Genomic DNA, 26741 nt, shown 5'->3' on the forward strand with positions numbered 1-26741 from the left:
GGGCAACATGGAGAGATCCCATCTCTACAAAAAACACGAAACTTAGCCGGGTGTGGTGGTGTGCACTTGTAGTCCCAGCTACTTGGGAGGATCACTTGAGCCCAGGAGGTAGAAGTTGCAGTGGGCCGTGATCATGCCATTGCACTTCAGCCTGGGTGACAGGGCAAAACTCTGTCAAAAAAGGAAGGAAGGGATGGAAGGAGGGAGAGAGGGACAGATACAGTCACTACCTTCATTCATTCAGTTAAGATACATTTGCTGAGCACTGACAAAGTACCAGGGACTACTCTAAGTGATGAGGATACATCCACTGGTCAAGCAAACAGACAACACCCTGAGTCGTGTAGGGACACTCACTACACAAACACAGAAAATACACTATTGGATAGTAAAGTAAACCATGAAGAGACAGCCAGGCAAAGGTTGTACTTTAGAGGGAGTGGCCAGGAAAGTCCTCTCTGCAAGGAGGTGATGTATGAGCCGTGAGACTATCTGGGGGAAGCATTCCTGGCAGATACAGCAGGTGCAATGGTCCTGGGGCACAAATGCACTGTGCAAAGGCACCTTCATGCATTCACAGTCTAGTGTGGGGGCTGGAGGGAAGAACACATAGGTGGATCAAGAGCAGCTCATTGAGGGCTGTGGGCAGACAGAGAAAGCACCATGCCCTCCGAGGAGCAGAAGAGAAAGGCAGGAGGTAGGATCTGTGTCTTTCATTTTTCTCTTTTGCCCAGGCAAACTATCCCTGGTTCTCCAACGGCAGGAAAAATACCCTTACAGACAGGCAGACGTGAGAAAGTCACACCTCCTTCCAGGCACCCCAAAGAAGTGTGCACGGCTGGAGGACTGGTCTTGCATGGGCAAGGGTTGGAAAGGTGAATGGGGCAGACTGCAAAGGGCAATTTGCCATTCGAGGACTTAGAACTGTAGCTTAAAAGTAGGGGAGTCCTAGAGGAACTGAAAGAGGGAAGGTGAACTAGTGCTGTGCCTGAATGTTTGTGGCCCTCCCCAAATTCCTACTGAACCCTAATCACCAATGTAATGGTATTAGGAGGTGAGCCCTATTTCATGAGAATCTGCCAACACGAATGGTATTAGCAGAAGGGGCCAGCCCAGGGAAGCTGCCGTACCCCTTCCACAGTGAGAAGACAGCTGTCTATGAACCAGAGCGTGAGCCCTCTCCAGGCACCAAAACTGCTGGCGCCTTGATCTTGAATCTTGTCCTCCAGAACTGTAGAAACAATTTTCTATTGTTTATATGGAATACCTAGTTTATGCTATTTTGAATCAGCAGCCTGAATGGACTAAGACAAATAGGTAGGCAAACAGTGTGGGAGATCTGATTAGGAGACTCAAAGAGGCAGGGGTCTGAGAATTTGAGGCTTTCTAGAATACAACCACATCTATAGCAGGCAACAAATTGGATTAGCATCCTTTAATCTAAGTGCCCCTCACTTTTTGTATGTGATAAAATCCACTTAGTGTTTGCAACATATAGTTGTAAAACACAACTCTTAACAACTCTCGATATATATTCATGATTGAAGTAAAACTGTTAATGGCAAATAGAAGTGTAATTCATTCACTTTTAATACAAAACACTTCACATTTCTAAGCTTCAACACAACCGCCATCTTTCATAGCATATTGTTCAATCCAATTTTCTAACTCGTTGAGAACATTCTCCAGTTGCTGCTGAGTGATTTCCTAAATTGCATTCGTGCTCCCTGCCCTAAGTTTCCCCAAAGAATGTGATTCTGATTAGCAAACTACAATTTTAACAAGCTTGCTTCTAACAAGCGTATATCCAAAGTCATTAATCCTTAAAGGTGCAAGAGGACTTTATAAATACCTCCTGTGTTCAAATGAAAATTTGGGGGAGCTTGTGCGATACGCACACTGATACTCAGCAATGAAAATACCTTCCTCCTTCCCCGCGGCGACTCTAAACAGTGTCCCACCGGGAATTGTTGTTTGAGTGATAAAGAACTGGTGGGGCCTCGCGCAAGACTCGAGCAAGCCACAGAGGCCCTTCTCGGTGAAATGGAAATTCATCAAGGCACAATGAGGAGGGAGCAGGAAACGAGGCTCTGATCAGACTGCTGCGGCAACGCCAAGTGCCAGCTTATCCTGCACTTTGCATTCAGAAAGATTCAACGCTGCCATCCACGTTTTTTTTGGTTGTGGAAAAATAGACATGACATAACATTTACCATTTACACCATTTTTAATTGTATAGCTTGGTCGCGCTAAGTACATACACACCATTGTGCAACCATCACCATCATACACATCCACATCATCATCCCATACCAGGCACATTTTGCATACGCACTCTGGTGGGTAAACATTCAGGAACCCACGTAGAGCCCCATGCTCAGTGGATGACTTCATGTCCAAACCCCTGGAATCCAGAGCCCAGAGATGAGTTACTCTCACACAGCCGACTCGCTATCCACTTTGCTATCCAGGACCTGTTATGGACTGAACCATGCTCCCCTCAAAGTTCCTATGTTCCAGCCCTCACCCTAGCACCTTAGAAATTGAACAGAGAACCTTTTTAAAAATTTTTTTTTATTATTATTATTTTTTGAGACAGAATCTCACTCGTCACCCAGGCTGGAGTGCAATTGCACTATCTCGGCTCACTGCAACCTCCACCTCCTGGGTTCAAGCAATTCTCCTGCCTCAGCCTCCAGAGTAGCTGGGATTACAGGCACTCGCCACCATCCACCACTGATTTTTGTATTTTTAGTAGAGATGGGGTTTCACCACGTTGGCCAGGCTGGTCTCGAACTCCTCAGGTGATCTGCCTGCCTCGGCTTCCCAAAGTGCTGGGATTACAGGCGTGGGCCACAGTGCCCGGCCAACACAGAACCTTTAGAGAAGTAATTACGCTAAAATGAGGCCATGAGGGTGGGCCCTACTCTAATCTGACTGGTGTCTTTTCAGGAAGAGATCTGGATACAGAGACACAAGGAGAAAAGGGTGAGAAGGCAGCCATCAGCAGGCCAAGAAAGCCCTCGGGAGGAGCTACACCTGCAGATGCATTGATCTCACACATGCAGTCTCCAGAACTCTGCAGAAACAACCTGCCGCTGTGGAAGCCCCCCAGCCTGTGGCATTTTGTGAGGGCAGCCCTGGCTGGCCAACACAGGACTTCCAGAGCTTTCTCTCACGGTACCTTCTCTATCCCCCACCACAGGAACAGGTGCCTGCCTGCTGTCCTTCCCACAGGCTTCACTCCTTCCCGTCTGCACACCTCTGCTTCTAATATTTCTTTCAAAGGAATTGAATCCTACTCTCAGCCACCACAAACCCTTACCAGCCTGCAGGACCACAGGCTACTTCCAGCCAAGCCCGGCCCTCAGTGACCTTTCCAATCTCTGCTGCCCACTTCTTCCATTTAAAAAAAAAAGATTGTCGTATGCCAGGTGCAGGGGCTCACACCTGTAATCTCAGCACTCCAGGAAGCCGAGGGGGGTGGATCCCTTGAGCCCAGGAGTTCAAGACCAGCCTGGGCAACATAGGGAGACCAGCCTAGACAACATGGCAAAGCCCCCTCTCTTCAAAAAAACACAGAATGAGCTGGGCATGGTGGTGCTAGCCTGTAGTCACAGCTACCAGGGAGGCTGAGGCAGGAGAATCTCTTGAACCCAGGAGGTCGAAGCTGCACTGAGCTGAGAATGCACCACTGCACTCCAGCCTGGGCAACAGAGCGAGATCCTATCTAAAAAAATAATAATAATAAAATAGATTGTCCTATATTGAAATCCCCTAAGCCTTGGGGTCTGTTGAACTTTTCCTATGCACTTAGTCTTGATCCATGCAGAGACAAATTCCTTATGGACAAGAATGAAATCTGAACTTGTCTCTCTCTCACTCAGCCCAGCATGGGTGCTTATCTTCTCTGTGGCTGACTGCCCTCCTCTGCAAACGAAGATGTTTCATGCACTAGCATCTGCAGGAGCATCTACCTCAGTGTGCACAGAAGGGCTACAATGAGTGGGAAAGGCTCACTGACTTTAACAAGGCGAAAAACAGGAAGCTGACTGTGGGGCAGATGTGAGTGCTGTTTTAGCAAAACCAGTTCACAATGCTTTCAAAAAGGCCAGTCTAGACTACGTAGGAAGTGTCAGTCGGCACACATGAGGTTACAGAATATACAGAAAAGATTCCAGAGTAGTTCTACCTCCATGGCTCAGTGTCTAAGCAAGAGCCAAAGAAAGCAAATCCCAGAAACACCACATAAGAGTTGGGAGGGAAGCCAGATTCTAGACAACTAGTTTCAAAGGCAAGCCAGGCCTACAGGTCTGTGGGTTTTAAGTGTCCACTCTGGTAAGAATCCATGAAGCAACATTAGATTCTTGAAACCACAGTCTACTATGGAGCAAATCATTCTTAAATTCTAGATTTTACTAGTAGGTTATCTCCAAACTGACAGATTAGTATGTAAAGAGCAACAAAGCCTTCCCAAGAAAGCCCTATGTTGGTCCCAAGGACCTCACTTCTAACCTGTCATAGAGAAATGATAGAGGAAAAGAGCTGAAAGACAAGGCCCAGGTTGCCAAGTGCCATCCTTCCATTGAAAAATGGCGTACCATCTTTCCTATCTCCGGGGCCTGGTCCATCAGCAGTTTCTTGGTTATCAACTGTAATTACTAGTAGGGGAAAACTTCCAAATTTGCCAGCTGTTTCTCAACTCCCTAAAACATGATACACTCCACTCACTGCAACACACTGAAATCACTTTGTATATTTTCCTACTTTGACCTTGTATTTCTGCAAAATTTCTCTAAAATGGATCTTCAGGGAAGCAGGGGACAGTGTGGGGAGGGGAGCAGACACCAGAGCAGGATGAGCTGAAAGCCATAAAGGCTTTCCTGAGCCAACTCGAAATGGCTCTGGAAAAGCAGAAATGACTTAAGACACAAACACACTCACAGTTCGAACAAGTGTCTGCTAACTTCCGCATCTACTGCACTGAGAGGATCGTCCAGGAGATAGATGTCAGCATCTTGATACACTGCTCTAGAAAATACAAAGAGATATCAGACTCTCACCCAGGAACATGACAACTTTCAACAACTGGGATGTTCATTCAAATGCCAACAGAATAATCCAAGAAGGTGCTTCACACAGGACGCAATACACAGTAAGCAGGTCCTATGTGCTCACCACCACTGGAAGGTATCAAAAGACACCGGCATAGTGGCTGCTGAAATGCAACTTACCTTGCAAGGTTTACCCGTGCTTTCTGCCCTCCACTCAGCGTGGTTCCCCGATCTCCTATCACAGTCAGATCACCATCCTCCAACAGCTGTAAATCCTGTATGGACAAAGGAAAGAAGGGGGGAAAAAAAAGACTTAAAACATGTTCTTCCTCTGTTCTTTGTGTTCTTCCAAAGTTATCCTACACTTTGCACATTAGTTCTTCAGAAATATACATGTATTTGATTAACAGCAATGGAAATATTTCATAGTAACTAAATTGTAAGTTTGAACCTATCAAATACACAGTCAGGGCACGTTATCTATTTTAATGCTGTAGCTTTTCATAGCATTTATGCACTGAGCCATTTTAACAGAAATTTTTTGAGCAGCAACTCCTTGTGAATTCAGCAGTGAAAGAGTTTCCACAGTGAGTGACCTGACAATAAAAGATTGACACAAATGTAAGAGGTGATAAGTGCTAAGAAGGAGAAGGAAGCTGGCTTAGGGAGACAGAGAGTGACAGAGGGAAAGTCCACTTTATATAGGGAGGTCAACAAGGGCTCTGATCGAGGGGGTCTGAGCAGAGACCTGTCAGGGGATGGACTGGCTGGCACAGAGTGCAGGAAGAGTGCTCCATAGAGGAATGAGCAAGCACAAAAGCCATGGGGTGATACGTGCCCAAGGTGTTCACAGAAGAGCAATATGGATGCCCACGGAACTGCGGGCACAGGATGATGGCAGGGGAGGGCAGAGACAGAGGCAAGAGAAGCCAAGGGCTCACACCCAGGGAAATAGGAGGAAGGACATGATCTGATCAAGGCAATAATTGAGACAAGAAACAACAGTAGCCGGGACCGGAGTGGGGAACAAGGAAGTGAACATCAGTGGTCATGTGCTGAACAAATTTTAAAGGTAGCACCTATAGGATCTGCTGATGAGATGGGTTTGTGTTGTGATAGAAAAAGAGGAGGACTGCACTGGTTTTGGTATAAGACAAGGGAAGAACAGGGTTACCATGTACTGAGCTGGGGGAAATGAGGGACGCAGATTTAAGAGATAAAATCAAAAGGTTGATTATGGCCAAACTGAAATGCTGACCGGCAATCCTGACTTGCGGCTGGATAAGTGAGTCTGGAGGTCTGTGCTGGAGACCCAACTGTGAGGGCTGTCAGCATAAAGCCACGGGACTTACTAAGGAACAACTGTGTCTTCACAAGCCATTTTGCTGACTTTTGCCTCAGCTTTCCATTCTCAGAGAAGGGATAACACCCGCCCCATCTTCATAGTGATGCTTAAGGCATCACAATAAACTGACAGAAAAAAAACTGCAAAGAATAAGAGCAGAAAGAGCAGCCCAGCCAGGAAAAGCCAAAGGGCAAGGAGCAGAGTGCTCATGAGACACTGCACAGACTGGTTGCACTAAGTAGACTCTGGTTCCATGCAAGACCCCAAAAAACAAAAGCTAGGAAGGAAAACAAGTTTTTATTTGAGGATCCAACCAAAGTTATATTTAAAAATTATTTAAGAAATAAGTTGACAAAGCATAATACTCTTTTAAAAAAACATGACAAGAACATCCCTGAAAATAACAGGATAATGATCAGGTTTAAGTTACAGGACATTACATTAGAAATCTTTACTTGGATGGCCTATAATTATCACTAGACAGATCCTGGCATAGACAAAAGGTGTGGAGAACATCGCTGGGTATTCACTGAGCTGCATAAGCATCAATCTAGGACGCTACAGAGATAGCCCTCTTACAGATCAAGGTGTCATTTCTTTGTCTCTGCTCTGACAAAGCCGGGGAGACAAAGCAAATGGCACATTGAGATCTCCATGACAAGCAAGTCCTTTGACCTCCCTAAGTTCTCATTTTATCTCTTTTACAAAATATCCTGGAGAAAGAAGAATTAATAAACTCATAGAACGCCGGAACAATCTAAAGTAAGGGTATGAACTCTCTAAGTGGAAAAAGGATCTGAGTTCATTATCATTTGCTATTGATGACTATGACATATTTTCTGATCAAACCAATAGCAGGACCCCATTCATAGCATGAATCCCACTAAATAAAGTACATCACCAAATGGAAAAAAAGACAGTATTTCCACTGGAACCCACTCCCTGGCAGCCCACAAAGACACACAGGAGTCCCCTAATACTCCAATCTGAACCAGATGGCGTCAAATGAAAGGTAGCAAGTGCCCCATTATGAAAATTCATTATTTCACATTATCTCTTTGTTGAGCTCAGAAGTTACACTATCTCTTCCTTTCAGTTTTCATAAAAAGACAACGCGGCCGGGCACGGTGGCTCACACCTGTAATCCCAGCAATTTGGGAGGCCGACACGGGTGGATCACCTGAGGTCAGGAGTTCAAGACCAGCCTGGCCAACATGGTGAAACTCCATCTCTACTAAACATACAAAATTAGCCAGGCATGGGGGCGCATGCCTGTAATCCCAGCTACTTGAGAGGCTAAGGCAGGAGAATCGCTTGAACCTGGGAGGCAAAGGTTGCAGTGAGCGAGATCGCACCATTGCACTCCAGCCTGGGGAACAAGAGTGAAACTCCATCTCAAAAAAAAAAAGACAATGCACCAGTTAACACTATCTCTTCCTTTCAGTTTTCATAAAAAGACAATGCACCATTTTAAGACAGGGTCCCAGCCTTCCACACAAACACAAACACACATTGTTTACTTGGCCTCATTCCATTGCTGATGGTCTTTATATAATGTGTTAAGTTTCTGTGCCTTGATTTTACATTGTTTTGTTTTCATTCTCAAAATAGCATCAAGTTGTAGCAGAGCAATCTTAGCCATTTTCTAGAAAAGACACTAAAAATATCTGTCTCATTTCATGCAGATAGGGAATAGGGAAGGAGCTCTCTCCCCATGCCTGGTAGTAGCACTTTGAGTACTACAACGACCTTGAGTGTTGTTGACTTGGCAAACTATTTATGGACAAGACTCAGATAGGGAAAATATTTCAAAGGATCTGAAGTACAATCTGAGTCAGGCTAATTTCCTAGCCATGATTTTCTAGTTTGGCTAAAGGGAAACAGTCGAGCAGAAAGCAGAAGTGCTCCCGATGGGAGGAAGGTATCTTATGCACGTTAGGTACCACTCAGTAAAATTAACCAATTATTTAATCTACCACCACCTTTACTGAAATGCAGACACAGAAAGTAGAGAAAAACCATGACATGGCTATGCGGGTTTGACGCCATCTAACCAGAATCCTACCATGTGCACATCAACCATGGTGACACTAAAGGCAGAAAGACCACTGAGGACACTGTGGGGATGGTCACAGGGGCCAGGCCTGAGGCCCCAGCACAAGAAGAGGCCCCAGAGTCAGAGAGCAGGGCTCTACAGCTTTGGGCCACACCTTGCTTCCATTTGGAATGGCCCTTCCTGTCATAGCTTATCAACATCCTATTCTTCTTTCAGGGCCCAGCTCAAACTCTTCTATGAAACTAACCTGCAGTCCCCCAATCAGAAAACATCACTCTCTCTTCTAGGTTCCTAAGGCTTTGTTTATATTTCTTACGAAGGACCTGCCATATTCTGCCTCTTAATGTTTATGTGTGTACTCGGCTTCTTGCTCCACGAGTCAGCTCCTGGATGTAAGAGCTATGCACCAACCACTGTTCCTGATGCCTGGTGTTATCTCTAACCTTCATGACAACCTGCCAAGTAAGTAGTGACCACACTTCACAGATGAGGAGACTGAGACGAAGTGAGAGCACGTAACTGGACTGAGGACTCTCAGTTAATAAAGGAAGGCTGGAGTCTGAACCAAGCTCATCTCAGTTCACAGCCTGTTGCCCTTTCATATCATGCTTCCCCAAGTGCTTGCTAGAAGTTACTTAAAGGCAATACTGAAACAACTCAGAACTCGAAGTCTCTCTATCCATATACAGCACTATCAGTTCATTTAGTCACCCTAGTTAGATTCACCTCATTGTATCCCTTTTGTACTCAGCTTTAAAAAAAAAGACAGGGTCTTGCTATGTTGCCTAGGCTGGTCTCATACTCCTGGCCTCAAGCAATCCTCCCACCTCAGCTACCCAAAGTACTGGGCTTACAGGTTTGAGCCACCACGCCGGGCCCTCAGCATTTATTTCCTATTATGTCACTAAGGAGTGATATGGTTCTCCCAACTGAGAGATTAACAACAACAACAAAAAGGCATAACAACAGTTATTTTATGATTGTCAAGGCAATCTAAAAAGAAAATGTCCAAGTTGGCAGGAATGTGGCAAATATGAGAAGAAATTATAAGACAGTGGGTACCCCAAAGGGGTTTGTATATTCAAGTGAGCTATACAGAAAAACATTAAACTCCAATTTATCAATTCCATGCCTTTGGATACGCACTACTTAAAAGTGCTCAAGGATTAAAAGAAACTATGCAAAGGGTGACATAATATTAATACATTGCATCTATTAGGGTAACAATATTTTTATTATTCTCTTATTTACTGTACTATGTATAGAAACCCTATATAAATATCAATTCAAATAATGGAAGTTATATACTCAGATACATTCTTTCAAGCATGTCACATTTCATGTGATTTTACCCAAAATTGGTGGCTCTTATAATTAAGAAGGCCTGTTATGTGCCTAGTAATCAGATGCTTTAAGTTCATGATCAAATCTTATCCTCACAATAGCCTATGAGGTGAATAGTTTATTATCTCTATTTTACAGATGACAAAACTGAGGCTTTCTAAGGTTCAGACGATTAGCTAAAATCACACACCTACTGAAGAGGAACTGAGACTCAATCCCAGAGCTGTCTGACCCCAAGGCCTCGGATTTTAACCACTACCCACTAAAGTATCTAACATTAGTATGTTGTTTCCTGAGGTATGTCCTGTCATTTGCTACAATATCTCTTTGAATAAATAATTAGCCTAAAGCAATACTGCTAAATGTGAATTACTACTTCCTATCTTATTATTTTATCTCAAAGATATTTTTAGCTCGATGAACTTATAAATTTACTTCTACTGTATCTAGTACAATATATCTAGTTGCTATCAATATATCTGAGAAATCTTGTTAGTTCCTATTTTTTCCTCCAGGACTTTTTTTTTTTTGGTGGGGGAGGGTGGCCAGGAGGGGAACGAGGAACTATATAAGGCAAAATCTTTTATTTATCTTATTAACTGATTTAGAGAAAAGGGCAACAGCTACTATTTACCAAAAACCTGGCATGTTTGCATTTTACAGACATTGCCTGCAGTCTTTATAATCCTGCTGTATCTCCCCCATTTAATAAGAAATGAAACAGAGGCCAAACACCCAGAGACACTCAGGACCGTTTCTGTCCAGCAGGTTTTGATTACACATGCAATCTCTGTACCTACAAGCCAGAATAATTCCAGGATTGCTATTCTCTATGGCCATCTTACACCCACCACTGACACGTGGATTTGAAAAGGAGTCAGCAAATGATCTCATAACTCATTAAGAGGATCCCTGGTTTCTTCCAGTCCCCTGCTAAACAGTCATAAATGGCATTTGAGAATGGTAGCAAAATTTCTTGGAAACCATCTCATCCCATGTCCTTATTTCTCAGCAGAGACATCAAAAGCCCAAGGCAAGTAATGTGACATGTCCAAAGTGGACACCGAGCTGGTCGTGCGCAGTGGCTCATGCAAATAATCCCAGCATTTTGGGAAGCAAAAGCAGGTGGATCACTTGAGGTCAAGAGTTCAAGACCAGCTGGTCAACATAGCAAAACCCCATCTCTACTAAAAGTACAAAAAAATTAGCCAGGCATGGTGGCGCACACCCATGATCCCAGTTACTCAGGAGGCTGAGGCAGGAGAATCACTGGAGCCTGGGAGGCGGAGATTGCAATGAGGCGAGATTACACCATTAGACTCCAGCCTGGGTGACAGAGCGAGACTCCACCTCAAAAAAAACCCAAAGTGACAGCAAGCAAATGACAAAGCTGGGCCAGACTCCTGCTCTGTTTGACTTCTCCACCGGAGGCCCACCGTCCTACCGAGGATGGAACCATGCACAGGGGGCCAGCAGTCCATGCTTACACACATCCAGGAAGGAACCAAGAAGTCGCCATGCAGCCCAGCCCTGAGGGGACCCCATTGCCACTGGAGTCTGCCTGCCATGCAGAAGCCCACAGGTGCCTGGGACACTGTCCGAGTTACTGGGCCAGTCCTCAAAGGTGGCTATGGAAGAGGCTGAATGGCAGCCACTGTCCTAACCCCCACTTTCCCCCAGAGACTTTCTGATGTGGGAAGGAGCAAGGCAGAGCTGGGTGACCTAGGACCTGGAGTCTCATGTGGGTATCAGAAGCTGAACAGGTAAAAAGGGAAGGCTTGAAAAACATTTTGTCCCACATTCTACCTTTTTATCAATCACCTAATTGTTAAAATAGTTCTACCTTATAAATACCCCCAACTGAGAGGTGGCTTGGCAGAGGGGAAAATGGAATCTGGAGCTAGGCAGGTATGGCTTTGAACTTGAACTGCAAATGTTCAAGTGAGTCATTTTATCTCTCCAACCCTCCACTTTACCAGCCAGAAGCAACATTCAACTCTTGAAACCACAGTCTTGAACAAATCACTCTAAATTCTAGAGTTTACTAGTAGGTTATCTTTAAACTGAAAGATTAATATGTAAAGAGCAACAAAGCCTTCCCAAGAAAGCCCTGTGTTGGTCCCAAGGACCTCACTTCTAACCTGTCATAGAGAAATGATGGAAGAAAAGAGCTGAAAGACAAGGCCCAGGTTGCCAAGTGCCATCCTTCCATTGAAAAATGGCGTACCATCTTTCCTATCTCCGGGGCCTGGTCCATCAGCAGTTTCTTGGTTATCAACTGTAACTACCAGTGGGGGAAAACTAGCAAAATTTGCCATCTGTTTCTCAACTCCCTAAAACATGATACACTCCACTCACCGCAACACACTGAAATCACCTTGTATATTCTCCTACTTTGACCCTATATTTCTGCAAAATTTCTCTAAAATGGACCTTCAGGGAAGCAGGGGACAGTGGGGGACACCAGAGCAGGACAAGCTGAAGTATAGTAATTATTTTAGGGAAATGTTAGCAATTCTGTACCAACTTTGAATAAAATGAAAATTTTACTTTAAAAAAGCGAGGCTAGCAATATCAGAAAAATAAAATGAGGATAGCAATAGCAAAGGCACTGGGAAATCATGGCAAAAGATTAAAACTTTACACAGCTTTGTGTGCGCATACGTGTGAGTGTGTGTGAGACAGAGAAAAAAATTAACACCTGGTAGGATCTGAATAACTAGGAGCTTGCCTTAGCGCATCTTTTCCTATATAGTGTATACTATTCAATAAAAATCTAGCTCATTACTGCTAACTTAATGTCATTTCTGAAAATGCATCATCTCTCATTAACAATAGCCCAGGATGAAGAAACAGCCCATTAAACAAGCAACGATTTCTCTATCCAAATCGCCAGCAAATACTACTCACCTGATTGATAGACTCTGATATTCCAGCCATTGTTCAAGCAAAATTACTCATTCCTCACAAACCTGGCTGGAAGCCTTCTGCATCACACCTGTGACAGTCTGTGGCGGCCTTTTCCAGACAGCATAAAAGAACAGTAGGATGTCCAGGCCACACTGCACAGGGCCTGGGGAGAGCCCTTTAATGCCATTATTCACTGATTTTTATGGCCCAAAGAAGGTAACATAGTATTTATCAGTATTTACCATTTTTTCTATCTTCTAGAACTTATAGCCCTCTATTAAGTATGCTCAGTTTTCATCAACTATCCACCAATTTTATGAAAACCTCAGTGTACAATCAAACACTTCATCTTTTCTGAAAACAATCACTCTCTTGGTGAAATGATACACAATGAAAAATAAATTTTAAAACAGTTTGTTTCCTTTAAATAATAAATTGCACTGTAAATTTATCCATGTAACCAAAAACCACCCATACCCCAAAATCTACTGAAACAAATTTTCTTTTTTAAAGGGAGTGGAGAAGGAAACCTGTGGTCTGAGAGGGACCCAAGCAGGAAACATCAGCCAAGTGCACGGTGCAGACATCTTCCGGAGTCTGACGCAAACCAATGGGTAATGAGATACTAAAGCACTGTAATCTCTGCCTAGCCGGTTGATGATAGCAAGAAATTCTGGTGATTTTTTTTCTTGAGTGAGATGTAATTTTTTTTCAAAAGTGTTCTTATCTTCTAGAGATAAGTAATAAGGTATTACAGATAAAATACAATTACAGATAAAATACAATTGAGGCCGAGGGTATGCATCAGAAGAATCTGGGTTGGGGGTGGAGCTAGCAGAGGGCCGGGGTAGAGATGGAGTTGAATTGGCTACAAGTTGATCGCACTTGAACTTGAGCAATGGGTACAGGCAGGTTCAAGACACCCTTCTCTCCACTTTTGCAAATTTTTATAATTTTCCATTTTGAAAAAAAGAAAAGTTAAAAGTAAATAAAGCTTCACAAAACCAACCAAACCCCCGAAATTCACCCTGTAAACATCATTTTCACATCAGACTTAAAAGGACAGAGCATGTGTGTGTTTATTTACTGGGAGAACCAACTTAAAGTATTAAATAACATTCAAAGGTCTTTAAAAATTAAAAAAAAGTTAATAAACCTTGTTGTTCAAGTGAACACTAGTATTACTGGACATTCGAGTACATGAAATCCAAAAGTCGTCACTCACCTTTTTCAGAGCACAAGCCTTTATGACTTTTTCATATCGTTCCTTTTCGTATTTCTTCCCAAATAAAATATTACTCCTCAGAGTTCCCGAGAACACCCAGGGCTGCTGAGACACATAGGCAATTCTTCCATGCACGCTGACCAGCCCGTGACTTGGGGCCAATTCCCCGAGCACGGCACTTAACAGTGATGACTGAAACAGATTGTAAAAAAACACACGTTCAGTCAACACTCGAGACAAGAATAAGCCACTGCAATGCAGCCTTGCCCAGCCCTGGGAGCTTGAAAAACACCATTCATTCATTTAAAAGAGCACAGGAAGTTGTGATTAAAAATTGGAAATAACATAATGGTCCACATAAACTAGTAGTTTATAAGGAATATTAACAAAATAGAGTGTAACAATCTACTCTGCCCTAATGAGTTTCCCTAAATGAGTTTCATGCCCCTAAATGAAATGGTACATGGAACAAAGATCAACTAAGAATGTTTACAGCAACAGAGTAGCCAAGCACGACATATAGTTCATATATCCAATATTGAATGCATTGTTCCTGCATGAGGGTATCTTTTTTGACAAAGAACTAATCCTAGAAATGCTGTATGTAAATAACATATCCTGGCCAGGTGCAGTGGCCCACGCCTGTAATTCCAGCACTTTGGGAGGCCGAGGCGGGTGGATCACTTGAGGCCAGGAGTTCGAGACCAGCCTGGCCAACATGGTGAAACCCCATCTCTACTAAAACTACAAACATTAGCCGGGCATGATGGCACGCCTGTAATCCCAGCTACTTGGGAGGCGGAGGCATGAGAATCACTTGAACCTAGGGAAATGGAGGTTGCAGTGACTCTAGATCACGCCGCTGCACTCCAGCCTGGGTGACAGAGCGAGACCATGCCTCAAAAACTAAATATACATACATACGTGAATAAATGAACGAATAAATAAAAATAAATAATAAATCCTGTGCACTAGGAAGGACTTTTATTTTTAAATACCCAAGAATCGTGTCTCTGGAGAGCAAACTTCAATTGTGAAACCACCCTATTTGTTATATACCTACAACTAGATTTATTGCGTTGCTTTAGAATATATGAGACTAAGTCTGTATGCACGTTTCCTTCACATCTTCTACAATGCACAGACATGACGTGTCTGTGCCCCCCACTATCAGAGCACTTACGACACTGAACTGAAATCACCTGTTTGTATATCTGTCTCACCCCAGATACCAGAAACTTCTGGAGGGCAGTGGTGTCTGGGTCTTGATTACAGGTGTATCTTTTACTCCTAACACAGGACTATACACCTGGCTACAGGTTTATTAAATGTGTGTTCATGTGACTTGGAGAAGTCATATCAAAACATGTTTAAAGCTTTTCAGACAAGCCTTCATAACCTCCAGATGTCTTGTAGCATCTTGGGTCCCCTCTGACAAAAAGAAGTTCCCACTTTCTTAGTCAATCCATCCTGCATAGTGGTCACATAAATAATTTCTTTCATGGAGATGTCCAACTTCTAGGAGTTCCCAATTGCTCAACTTGAAGAACCAAGGGAAACATGATATGCATTGTCCACATTTATTTGGTCATGTGACCCTTCTTGCAAAACGAATGTTCCATGCACTGAGAAATGCCGTGCCAAGCATACCCAGTTCAAAATTGTGTTACACGTAGCCTTGGGCTCAAACCCACGAAGTTAATATGAGAAGTGGGGTTGCAACAAGCTGCCATTCTAACTCACCTTCCCTGCTCCCACGGGGCCGACCACAGCTAACAATTCGCCAGGTCTGACAGTAAAGGAAAGGCCTTGTAGAGTTGGGGTCTCTGATGCCTACAAATTAAAGTTTATAAAATGTGCCCATTTCAATAAAGTCACACAAATCACTTCAAAAAGAGAAGAAAACAATACAACAGTCATTGATACATGAACACAACCCAAATCTTTCTCCTTCCTATTTTAAGATATTGTATCCTAGAGTCCTTTTCATACAATCATATTTTTTTTGGTGGGGTTTTACACAGTTTGGAGTCTTCAGTACTTAAGGAAGGCCCATTCCCTTTTACCAGATTTTCATGTGAACACAGCTCCAGACTTCCACAAAATTTAGATAGTAAAAATGACAAGACAAGCTTCTTGAAATGAAAACTCATGCTAACTTACTAAAACAATATATATTTTTTTTTACTTTAAGTTCTGGGATACATGTGCAGAACGTGCAGGTTTGTTACATAGGTATACATGTGCCATGGTGGTTTGCTGCACCTGTCAACCTGTCATCTAGGTTTTAAGCCCTGCATGCATTATGTATTTGTCCTAATGCTCTCCCTCCCCTTGCCCCCCACCCACCGACAAGCCCCGTATGTGTAATGTTCCCCTCCCTGTGTTCATGTGTTCTCATTTAAAACAATATTCTTAATATAATATTCAGTATGGGAGCTTTTCAACCATTTGTAAATTTTCATTCTGTCCCTTGGTTTTAATATTCTATTTCATTAACCTCCACAAGGTGGCAGCATGAGTACATGGCATGCCCAGTCCTTGGCTAATGGATGACTTGAAATCTCCACTAATCTTTCCATTTTCACTTGATAAAGCATGAACCTCAGTTATGCCCAGCCAGCCAGAAGGCACTTTATACTATAAAGTCACTCTTGGCAAATGAACTTCTACAAATGGTGGTCAACCCTGTAACCAAGAGCTCTAATTTAACAACAACCAAAAACTGAAGAATAATGAAATTAAGTGTATGTTCATGGGTCAAAGTGAAAGTCTCCGTGTTACACCTGCAGCTTGTGTTACCTATCCTGGGAAAATAGGGACAGCATAGTAGTTCTACTAGAAACACGGAGGTACCCACCACAGCATTCAATCCAGCACAAAGGGAGGAAGGGATGAAGTACTCATTATGGTATCAGAAATAATGTTCCTAAACAATCTATAAATTCTATGATAAAAAGATTCAGGAGTATATGCATGTTTTTACATATACTAAATGTTAACAAAATTATCAATCACTGCTAATGTTAAAAAAAAAAAAAGTTGTTTTAGGCAGGGTATGGACTGGTTCATGCCTGTAATCCCAACATTTTGGGAGATGGAGGTGGGAGGATCACTTGAGCCTAGGAGTTCAAGACAAGCTGGGGCAACATAGTGAGAAACCATCTCTTAAAGAAAAAACATCAGCCAGGCATGGTGTGTGCCATAGTCCCAGCTACTCAGGAGGATGAGGCAGGAGGATCCCTTGAGCACCGGAGGCTGAGGTTGCAGTGAGCCAAGATTGCACCACTGCACTCTAACCCGGGTGACACAGTAAGACCTTGTCTCAAAAAAATGTTATTTTGCAGTTTATTATTTAGGAGACCAAACCAAATTCATTCCTTTTACAAAGAGCTTCTAAATATTTTCAATTGAGAGGATTAAGTGAGTATCAGGGAGAAGGGACAGTTTACCAGAGCATGATAGGGATAGTTTACCAGAGCATGATAAACCAAAATGGGGAGGTTTCCTCTTCTCATACAAGGACAATCAGTACTTTGAATTATCTATCTTTTAAAAAAGCAAAAGTCAGTTGGTACAAATAAAGAGAGGAATGGTTTTAAATTCAGAGTATAGAACCTCAACCGTAAAAACTGCCAACTCTAAGAACTTTTGTCCAAACCCAGACATCAACACTAGTAGACAAAAATTGATACTGTTAAGTAAAGTAAAAACAGCTACAATTTGGGAGGAATCCTAAAGGGGTTTAACTAGCACATTTATAATCTTCGTCTGAATTTCTCGTGGATAGATTGGAGAGGCCTGACCATGCATGTCTGGTGGGTGGGTATTTAGCAAATTTATTCAAGTCCCAAATTCTTTCGGAAGTGGCTATTCTTCTGCACAACACACTTTGGTAAATGCTCATCCATATCATAGAAAAATGATCAAGAGTGAATCAAAGGCAATGCAGCCTCCTCAACTCTAGAAAAGGATTCTTCAAAATAAATCTGGCGTCCCTGAAGGGTGGAACACCCCTGGGATGATGGAAGAGGGAAGCACGCATGGAGTCAACCAAGCCAAAACCTAAAGACGCTGAGCTGGCGCAGCCCACAAACAGTTACTCATCAACCCCTCTCCACATCTCAAGCGGGCATGTGCAATTAGTAAAATGCCCAAAAGACAGAAAGCACGGCGGGGGAATAAGAGATCAAGATAACCTTCAAAATGAAAAATTTACCTGGAAACGACTTAATGGTCACATACCCGAATAATCACAAATATTTCTATAAATGGTCAAATGCTAAAATGTGTGTATGAAAACTGACCCCTTATGTGTCCCATACCACATCATAGGATGGCCGCAGACCAAAACGATCATGATCCCTTTTAAGCACAAAGAAATTAGCCCCAGATTTCATAGGAATTATATAACAACCATCCAGAATAGGTTTCTCTACTCCTTCCTACATGCCTAACAACTATTTCTTTTTTTAAAAAGTACTACATTACCTAAACACTTGGAAAAATAACGTTAAACAAAATGTGACATATTTACACGATTTTAAGTGCAAACTTGTCACAAATTCACAGTCTTGCTTGACTTCGCCTTACTATATAAGGTGTTCCTCCTCTAAAATGTAACGGGTCTACTCTGTATTCCTGATTAAGTAACATCTGTCTCTTAAGACAACTGAAACCTACTTATTTCTGATTACAAAAGGATGAAAAAACACAACCGGTCAACCTGTCCCTTTCCCCTCCTTTGCAGTGTGTCTCTTTCCTAACAACTATTTCTGATTTTACTTCTTTTTATTCAGTTTTGGCTGCAAAAGAGTAAGCCACATGCAAAACCCAGCTTCCCATCACGGCCCTGGTTCTTAGAGCAGGTTTCTGCCCCGCCGGGAGGCCTGGGACCCAGCACTGGTGGGCTGCAGCCAGAAGGGGGCAGCACTCGACAGCTCAGAAGGCTAGGCCCATTCCCTCTGGGACCCCCCAGGCTCCAAGACACACTAAGGCAGGCAGACTGAGCCCCCACTCTGGGCCCTGGGGCCAGAGCAGTGAAGAAAGCAGAAGCAAATCCCCTCCCCATGGAGAGTCACAGGCTCTCACGGGGCCACAGACTTTACAGCTTCAGCCCAAGCCCCTGTTTTATAAATGAGACCTAGGCTGGTGAGAAGACCTTCCCTCCAATACCCGCTGGTCTATCCAGCAGGACTGCTGCTGGGGTCTCTGTCTTTCTCCTAAATCCCAGCCCAGCACACCCTTCTTTCCTCTGCAGCTTCTCTCCAAAAGCCCCAGTGTCTGTGCCCCTCCTCCCACCCCAGCACCCTCTCAGCCGCAGGACCTCCCTAATAATCCCTGCCAGTGTGAGGCAAAATCACCCCAAGACGAGGCCAGAAAACAGGATGGAGTGTTCTGTTTACAATGCAGCTCTCAATGTTATCTAGGAACCAAAAAACAACAAAACAGACCATTTTACAATATTGCAGGGTTTGGTACAAAAGAAATTTGCAAATGGGACCTACACAGTGTGTGGTAGCTACCTCAGTGCCTTCCTCTAGCTCAACAGCATTCACCTAGAGTGCTTTTTTCTAGTGGGATGTTCATACAGCTTTCTGTCAATGCTTGAAGTGTATTAGAGCTGGGCACGGTGGCTCATGCCTGTAATCCCAGCACTTTGGGAGGCCAAGGCGGGCGGATCACTTGAGGCCAGAAATTCAAGACCAGCCTGGCCAACATGGGAGAAACCCTGTCTCTACTAAAAATACAAAAATTAGCCAGGCATGGTGGGGCGTGCCTGTAATCCTAGCTACTCAGGAGGTTGAGGCAGGAGAATCACTTGACCCTGGGAGACAGAGGTTACAGTGAGCCGAAATCACAGCACTGCACTCCAGCCTAGGCAAAAGAGCAAGACTCTGTCTCCAAAACAAATAAATAAATAAATAAAGTGTATGAGGGTGGGAATGCCAGCAGATAAAGAGAAACTGTCACCCTGTGTGAGTTTCCATGTGCACAAGATGCAATGATGTTCTAAATATCTGGGAACACATTATTGTTTTGTTGGTAGAGATGGCAGAAATTACATCAGAATTAGGCAAACATGAAACAGGGAGTGCAATACTTAGAGCCAAGGGCATGTAGAGAAAGGAAGAGTCTGGAGTCTAGAGAGTTTTGACATTTGTCCCACAGGAGAGGGCGGAGGCAGTGGGGGCTGGGCGGGAGTGCTGCTCAACCGCCTATTGGCTCTTGGCTCCAGCAAACTCCACTACAACTCAAGGTCAGCCACAAAGAGCACCCGGAGAGGGGAGGAGCTGGTCACCACCAGCACTGCCCACCTGTTTTAAGCAGCCTGAGGGGTTCCAGTGTCCTCAGAAGAGACCCTTGCCCTCTGGTCCCAAATCTTGCCGGCAGCCGGGCCACTGGGCTCTGCTCCTGGCAGACATCATCTCCAGCCCCAGGGTGCAGCTTCCTGCCGTGGCTGATCTCGGGGTGGCCTCCTCCACCCCTGCTTTCCCTTTGTGCTCTTTCTTTCATCACCTATGAAACGAATTCCCTGCACAAAATTCCCATGCTGTGTGTTCTGTTTTCCAGACTAACACAGACTGAGACAAGTGGATTTGCAGAGGACCCCGGACTCAGGTGAGCGTAACCGCGGAACCAGCCCAATCTGGTTCAACTTTGTGTAATAACATAGTAAACAGTTTTTCAGTCACCATGGATCCCAGGTTGCAAGTTATGTAATCTGAGCATTCCCAGATGAACCAAGCAGGCAACCACGGGCAGAACCCAAGGGCTAGGACCAAGGAAGGAGGAACGAGTTCGGAGGCGAACACCTCATGGCATGATCCAGGATCCGATCAGGTCCAGCCCTGGCATCACGCAAGACCCAATCAGACCATGCCTCATTACCCTCTGCCTATAAAACCTGCCCCATCCCCCAGCTAGGGAAGACAAATTTGAGCATTGCCTCCTGTCTCCTTGCCATTCGACTCACAATACAGCTTTTCTCTTCATGAAAAGCTGGTGCCATAGTAGTGGCGTCTGTGAGCACTGGGCAGGGAGCCCACTGCTTCCTTGGAAGCATGAGGAGGGCACTGGAGTTGTGGATAACAGGAGATGCACCGAGCCTCAGTACTTCTTGTGGGTGGCCCCTGCTGTTGTTCCCGTTTGCCTAAATGTTATGAGTGAACCAAGTGTTGAAAAATCCTTGTGGCCTTGCCAGAACTACCTGTCCGCTTACCACACAGTGAAACCCTTCAGTCAGGAATCCATGGAGCTTGCTACGCCGGCCTGCAGCCTCCCCTCGGCCTTGGGCTGCCACCAAAGCAGCTGGCAACATCCAGATGCTTGGAATAGGGGAGCCCCACCCCAACCCCGTGGCAAAAATCCAAGTCATGGGCTTTCTCAATATGTAATAAGATGACCTGAAAACACGAAGCTGAAAATGTGCACTGATACCCCAAAGTCTCCGTAATAATCTACAATGTACTCAGCAGTTAACCCATTCCATGCTGCACCCCTAGTCTGTCCAATCCTATAAAATCCAATGTTGCCAATGTCCAAACTTAGTGACATTTAGTTTAGAACGAGGTAACACTTTCCTTGGTTTTTTGAAAATGAGATAAAATACAACTTGTCAAATACCTAAGTCTGATTTCATACCTACTTTCTATTAATTGCAAAATTTACTCCTAATTTTGAGAATCTTTGTAACATAGTTTCAGTAAATAAGCACGCCATATTTTATACCATGTGTAACACCTCAAAATTCTCTATTAAATCAATGTCACTCATTATCTATCAGCAGCCATGATCTTGCATTAAGGATATGTTACCTTATCCCAAAAAGCAGTAAAATCCTGCACATGCACCATCTTTTTACCATCTGACGGCAGCTGACGGTTGCGCTGTGATATCTCATCAAGTAGCAAAAAGGTCTAAAGAAAATAGGAAAAACACAGATTGTTTAAATTACAGAAACAAAAGCACAAACAAAAGTCACTGCTTCCATGGAATTTGTAACATAAAACTTTATACAGCCTACAGATCATTTTACCAACCCTATTTAAAGTATCGGTTCACATCAGCACATGATATTTATTTAATAAATAAACATATAAAGAGTTCATGGCCATGAACTATCTCTGTAATTTTAGGAACTATCTGTGTAATTTTTTTCAACAAGTATACTTGTTCCTAAATAAACCGAAAATACTGCTCTGAGGCTGAGTGCATTTACAGCCTGCATATTTCTACTGTTGTACTTTTGTGTTACTAATGGTGAACAAGGGAGTTGGTTAGAAATGATCTGATGAATATTTCATGAATCCTCATCATGTGCCAAGCCCCGTGCTAGATGCTGGCAACATGAAAGTCAAGGCCATTCCCAGCCTTCAGGAAGTGAGTGAGCCCAGAAGGGCAGGCAGGAAACACAGGGCAGAGCCTCTGAAGGCAGCCCTGGCTCTGGCCAGTCACTTATATTCAACTGGCCTTTCTCCTCTCTCGTGCATGTCAAATTGACATACAACTTAATTCACTATCACTTAAGTCAGTGTTCTTTACCAAAATAAGAAAAAAGGTTTCTATCTCTTAAAACATATTTTATAAGCTTCTTTTCACAATCGCCTATTATTATTGTTATTATTATTATTTTGAGACAGAGTCTCACTCTGTCACCCAGGCTGGAAAGCAGTGGCATGGTCTCGGTTCACTGCAGCCTCCACCTCTCCAGTTCAAGTGATTCTCCAGCCTCAGCCTCCCAAGTAGCTGGGATTACAGGTGTCCGCCACCATGCCCGGCTAATTTTTGTATTTACACTAGAGACAGGGTTTCACCATGTTAGCCAGGCTGGTCTCGAACTGCTGGCCTCAAGCAATCTACCCACCTCGGCCTCCCAAAATGCTGGGTTTACAGGCATAAGCCACCATGCTCCACCTACACTTATCTTTTTTCCTTAGTCAATGTCCCCTCCTAGACAGCAGAACGGACCAATCTCTCGCTTATTGCTACTTTCCACACTAGTTAGCAACTACACAATGCAATTTAACTGAATAAAACAAAGTCCTGTTAACCATAACAAACCTAACATAATGATATATGTGAAAACTCCCTTTTGCTCCTCAAATGGTAGGCATAATTCAATGAGAGAAGCTACAGTGGCTTAGAAACAGAATAAACAACCTAGATCACCCCCACCCCATCCAAAATTTTGTAGATGTGGCAAAAACTGTCAGCTCTCCTCAAAATCTGCTCTCATTTTCTGTGCATTTTTAGCCAATGCACAGCAGCCTTCAACAAGGACCACTCTCTCCAGCCCCCAACACAGTTAGATGTAGCCACATGACTTTAAGTTCAGCCCAACAGAAAGTGACAACGTCCAGTAAACTTCCTATACAGTCTCCAGGCCTTGGAAGCTGCCTGGACAACTTCCCCTCCAAAATCCAGGTGGTGAAACTTAATGGCCAATGTGATGGTATTGAGAGGTATTTAGGCCATGAGGGCTCCTCCCTCATTGCACTCCAGCCTGGGCAACAGTGCAAGACCCTGTCAAAAAAAATAAAAGGAAGGGAGGGAAAGGAGGAAGGAAAGGAAGGAGGAAGGAAGGAAGGAAGGAAGGAAGGAAGGAAGGAGGGAGGGAGGGAGGGAGGGAGGGAGGGAGGGAGGGAAGGAAGGAAAGAAAGAAAGAAAAAAGACCAGACCCAATTTCACAAGTTTACTGACCGGCAATCATGTGTGATACTGATACAATGTTTTCACTGGTCCCTTCTCCAGCATCCCCCATCACAACCAAACCGTTCCCAAACACCACTCCCTAAGGATCTTCTGAAAACACCTCTGATAATAAACACCATGCTTCAAACTCTTCCATGACCCAGCAGCACTGACATTAACACTCCCAAAGTAGCCTTCGCCTTGATTCCCTGAGTATTAATGCCACCCTGTCTTTGAGGGCCCACCTCAAAGACTAATCCTGCTGGGAACCAGCTCAGGGTGGCTGCAGCTGGGACCGAAACTGAGTTATGTACAGGGCAGAGATGTGTCCCCCATCCTGCACTTACAAACACACTCACCTGCATGAACACTGCACTGCACACGGGGTCAGCTCTTCACAGATACATGATACAGTCATAAACAGACTGTATGATTGGCTTCAATTATTCAAACAATCAGCTATGTCAGTTAGCACAGCAACAAGCAAAAGGTTATATACACATCTTCTTAACCTTGTCTAGACAGAATAAAATTCTGATTTTAGCTGAAGTGTATGACCAAGACATCAAATTCAGTATTCTGTATGTGCATGTGAGAACAGAAGTTCCCTACCTTCAAAATAAAAAACTATGCACACAGTAAACCTATTGAGCACTGGTCAATAAACAATAGATCTGAGTGGAGACAGACATGATAATAGTTTAGTGGTTAAATGAGATTCCACTCAACACATGAACGGCTTGTAAAGATGCTGGAGGGGCTAGCTGGACTTTCTCTAGTCACTCAGGAGGGTGAAAAAGCTGAAATGACATTGCCAATACAGCAATGAGGTGCATCCCCAGAAAGTTCACTTGGGGAAGTATCAGACGGCAGAACTGAAGTCAAAGAGATTGACTTCAGAGTGGATGGTTGGCAAAAACTGAAGCAGCTTAGTGAACAATAAAACCTCAGAGACACATTTTACTGGATGTGGAAGTCATTGAAGACTTTCAGTGCTTTGCTGTTAAGATAAGATCTCTTAAAATCCTATTGGACTTGCTTAATGCCAAGACCATCAATCCTTTCCTTAATAAAAGAAAAACAGACGGAACTTCTTAGACCTAAAAACTTCACAATAAAACCTTCATTTTCTGTACATGGAAAAAAGGAAATTGAAAAGTATGAGTAAGAAAGACAATAGATTAAAGACTTAAATATAAAACCTCAAACCATAAAAACCCTAGAAGAAAGCCTAGGTAATACCATTCAGGACATAGGCATGGGCAAAGACTTCACGACTAAAACACCAAAAACAATGGCAACAAAAGCCAGAATTGACAAATGGGATCTAATTAAACTAAAGAGCTTCTCCACAGCAAAAGAAACTATCATCAGAGTGAACAGGCAACCTACCGAATGGAAGAAAATTTTTGCAATCTATCCATGTGACAGAGGGCTAACATCCAGAATCTACAAGGAACTTAAACAAATTTACAAGAAAAAAAACAACCCCATCAAAAAGTGAGCGAAGGATATGAACAGACACTTCTCAAAAGAAGACATGTATGCGGCCAACAAACATATGAAAAAAAGCTCATTATCACTGGTCATTAAAGAAATGCAAATCAAAACCACAATGAGATACCATCTCACGCCAGTTAGAATGGTGATCATTAAAAAGTCAGGAAACAACAGATGCTGGAGAGGATGTGGAGAAATAGGAACCCTTTTACATTGTTGGTGGGAGTGTAAATTAGTTCAACCACTGTGGAAGACAACGTGGCGATTCCTCAAGGAACTAGAACCAGAAATACCATTGGACCCAGCAATCCCATTACTGGGTATATACCCAAAGGATTATAAATCATGCTGCTATAAAGACACATGCACACGTATGTTTACTGCAGCACTATTTACAACAGCAAAGACTTGGAACCAACCCAAATGCCCATCAATGATAGACTGGATAAAGAAAATGTGGCATATATACACTGTGGAATACTATGCAGCCATAAAAAACGATGAGTTCATGTCCTTTACAGGGACATGGATGAAACTGAAAACCATCATTCTCAGCTAACTAACACAGGAACAGAAAACCAAACCCTGCATGTTCTCACTCATAAGTGAGAACTGAACAATGAGAACACATGGACACAGGAAGGGGAACATCACACACCGGGGCCTGTCAGAGGGTAGGGGCAAGGCGAAGGAGAGCATTAGGACAAATACTGAATGCATGTGGGGCTTAAAACCTAGATGATGGGTTGATGGGTGCAGCAAACCACCATGGCACATGTATACCTATATAACAAATCTTCATGTTCTGCACATGTGTCCCAGAAAAAGTATAATAAAATAATTAAAATAGAAATATAAAAATATTTTTTAAAAATTTAACAACACAATGTTTTCTAAACTCTATGTGTCTGCCAAGCTCTGGTCTATCTATGGTCAAGACTCACTTAGTTCCGATCACTATATTGGGCAGACCTATTCCTCCTCTCCTGATGCCATTTTTCACCTTCTCATTGTTCACTAACACATCCACGAGAGGCAAGGAAGAAAGTGAACATTGGATCAATTCATTACACTCATCATTTACAACCTCCATTTTTAGAGAAATAGGAAAGGAGGCGGAACCAGGCAGACCCCATCAGTGGGTCTTGTAGCAAACATCTGCACAGTTCTAAAGCATCCCAGTCTTCAAAGCCAAATTCATCCCCAAACCTGGTCTTCTAGTATTCCATATTTCAGTGATTTATGGTGATTTTGCAGCCATAAGGACGAAAGTAGCCCTGATCCCTCCTTCTGACTAATCCCTCCTCTTGCCCCACATCCAAATCAGGACATGCTCTCAATGGCTTTCAAATCTATCCAAGGCTGTCTACTTGGTCTGAGTCCAAATCCCATCATCATCTTCCGGGACTGCTTGCTGCATCAGCCTCCTGACGTATCTCCCTGCCTCTACTCTGGGCCCCCAGTGCATTCCCCAGGCTGCAGCCAGGGTGAATTGAAAATGTGTGGATTTTCTTGAACATTAAGAGCTTTCTCACATAATTACCCCCAGGGAAATGCAGGGCATCAGCCTCCTGGCTGCCCCAAGCCACCTCCGTTCCCAAATCCTTCCCCATC

At 43.5% G+C, this 26741-nt stretch overlaps 1 protein-coding gene across 3 annotated transcripts in view; it reads right to left on the bottom strand.

Moving 5' to 3' along the window:
* Positions 1 to 26741, bottom strand: part of ABCC4 (ATP binding cassette subfamily C member 4 (PEL blood group)) — a 283972-nt gene that overhangs the window by 155668 nt on the left and 101563 nt on the right. For all 3 annotated transcript variants that reach the window (XM_055360589.2, XM_055360590.2, XM_055360591.2), the window contains 5 exons: positions 21752 to 21853; positions 15678 to 15767; positions 13935 to 14126; positions 5235 to 5329; positions 4945 to 5031 (listed from right to left, as the gene is read on the bottom strand). In XM_055360589.2, coding sequence (XP_055216564.1) covers positions 4945 to 5031; positions 5235 to 5329; positions 13935 to 14126; positions 15678 to 15767; positions 21752 to 21853 — 566 coding nt within the window. The remainder of the gene's footprint in view (positions 1 to 4944; positions 5032 to 5234; positions 5330 to 13934; positions 14127 to 15677; positions 15768 to 21751; positions 21854 to 26741) is intronic.

Source organism: Gorilla gorilla, chromosome 14 (assembly GCF_029281585.2).
Source record: "Gorilla gorilla gorilla isolate KB3781 chromosome 14, NHGRI_mGorGor1-v2.1_pri, whole genome shotgun sequence".
Taxonomy (NCBI): Eukaryota; Metazoa; Chordata; class Mammalia; order Primates; family Hominidae; genus Gorilla; species Gorilla gorilla.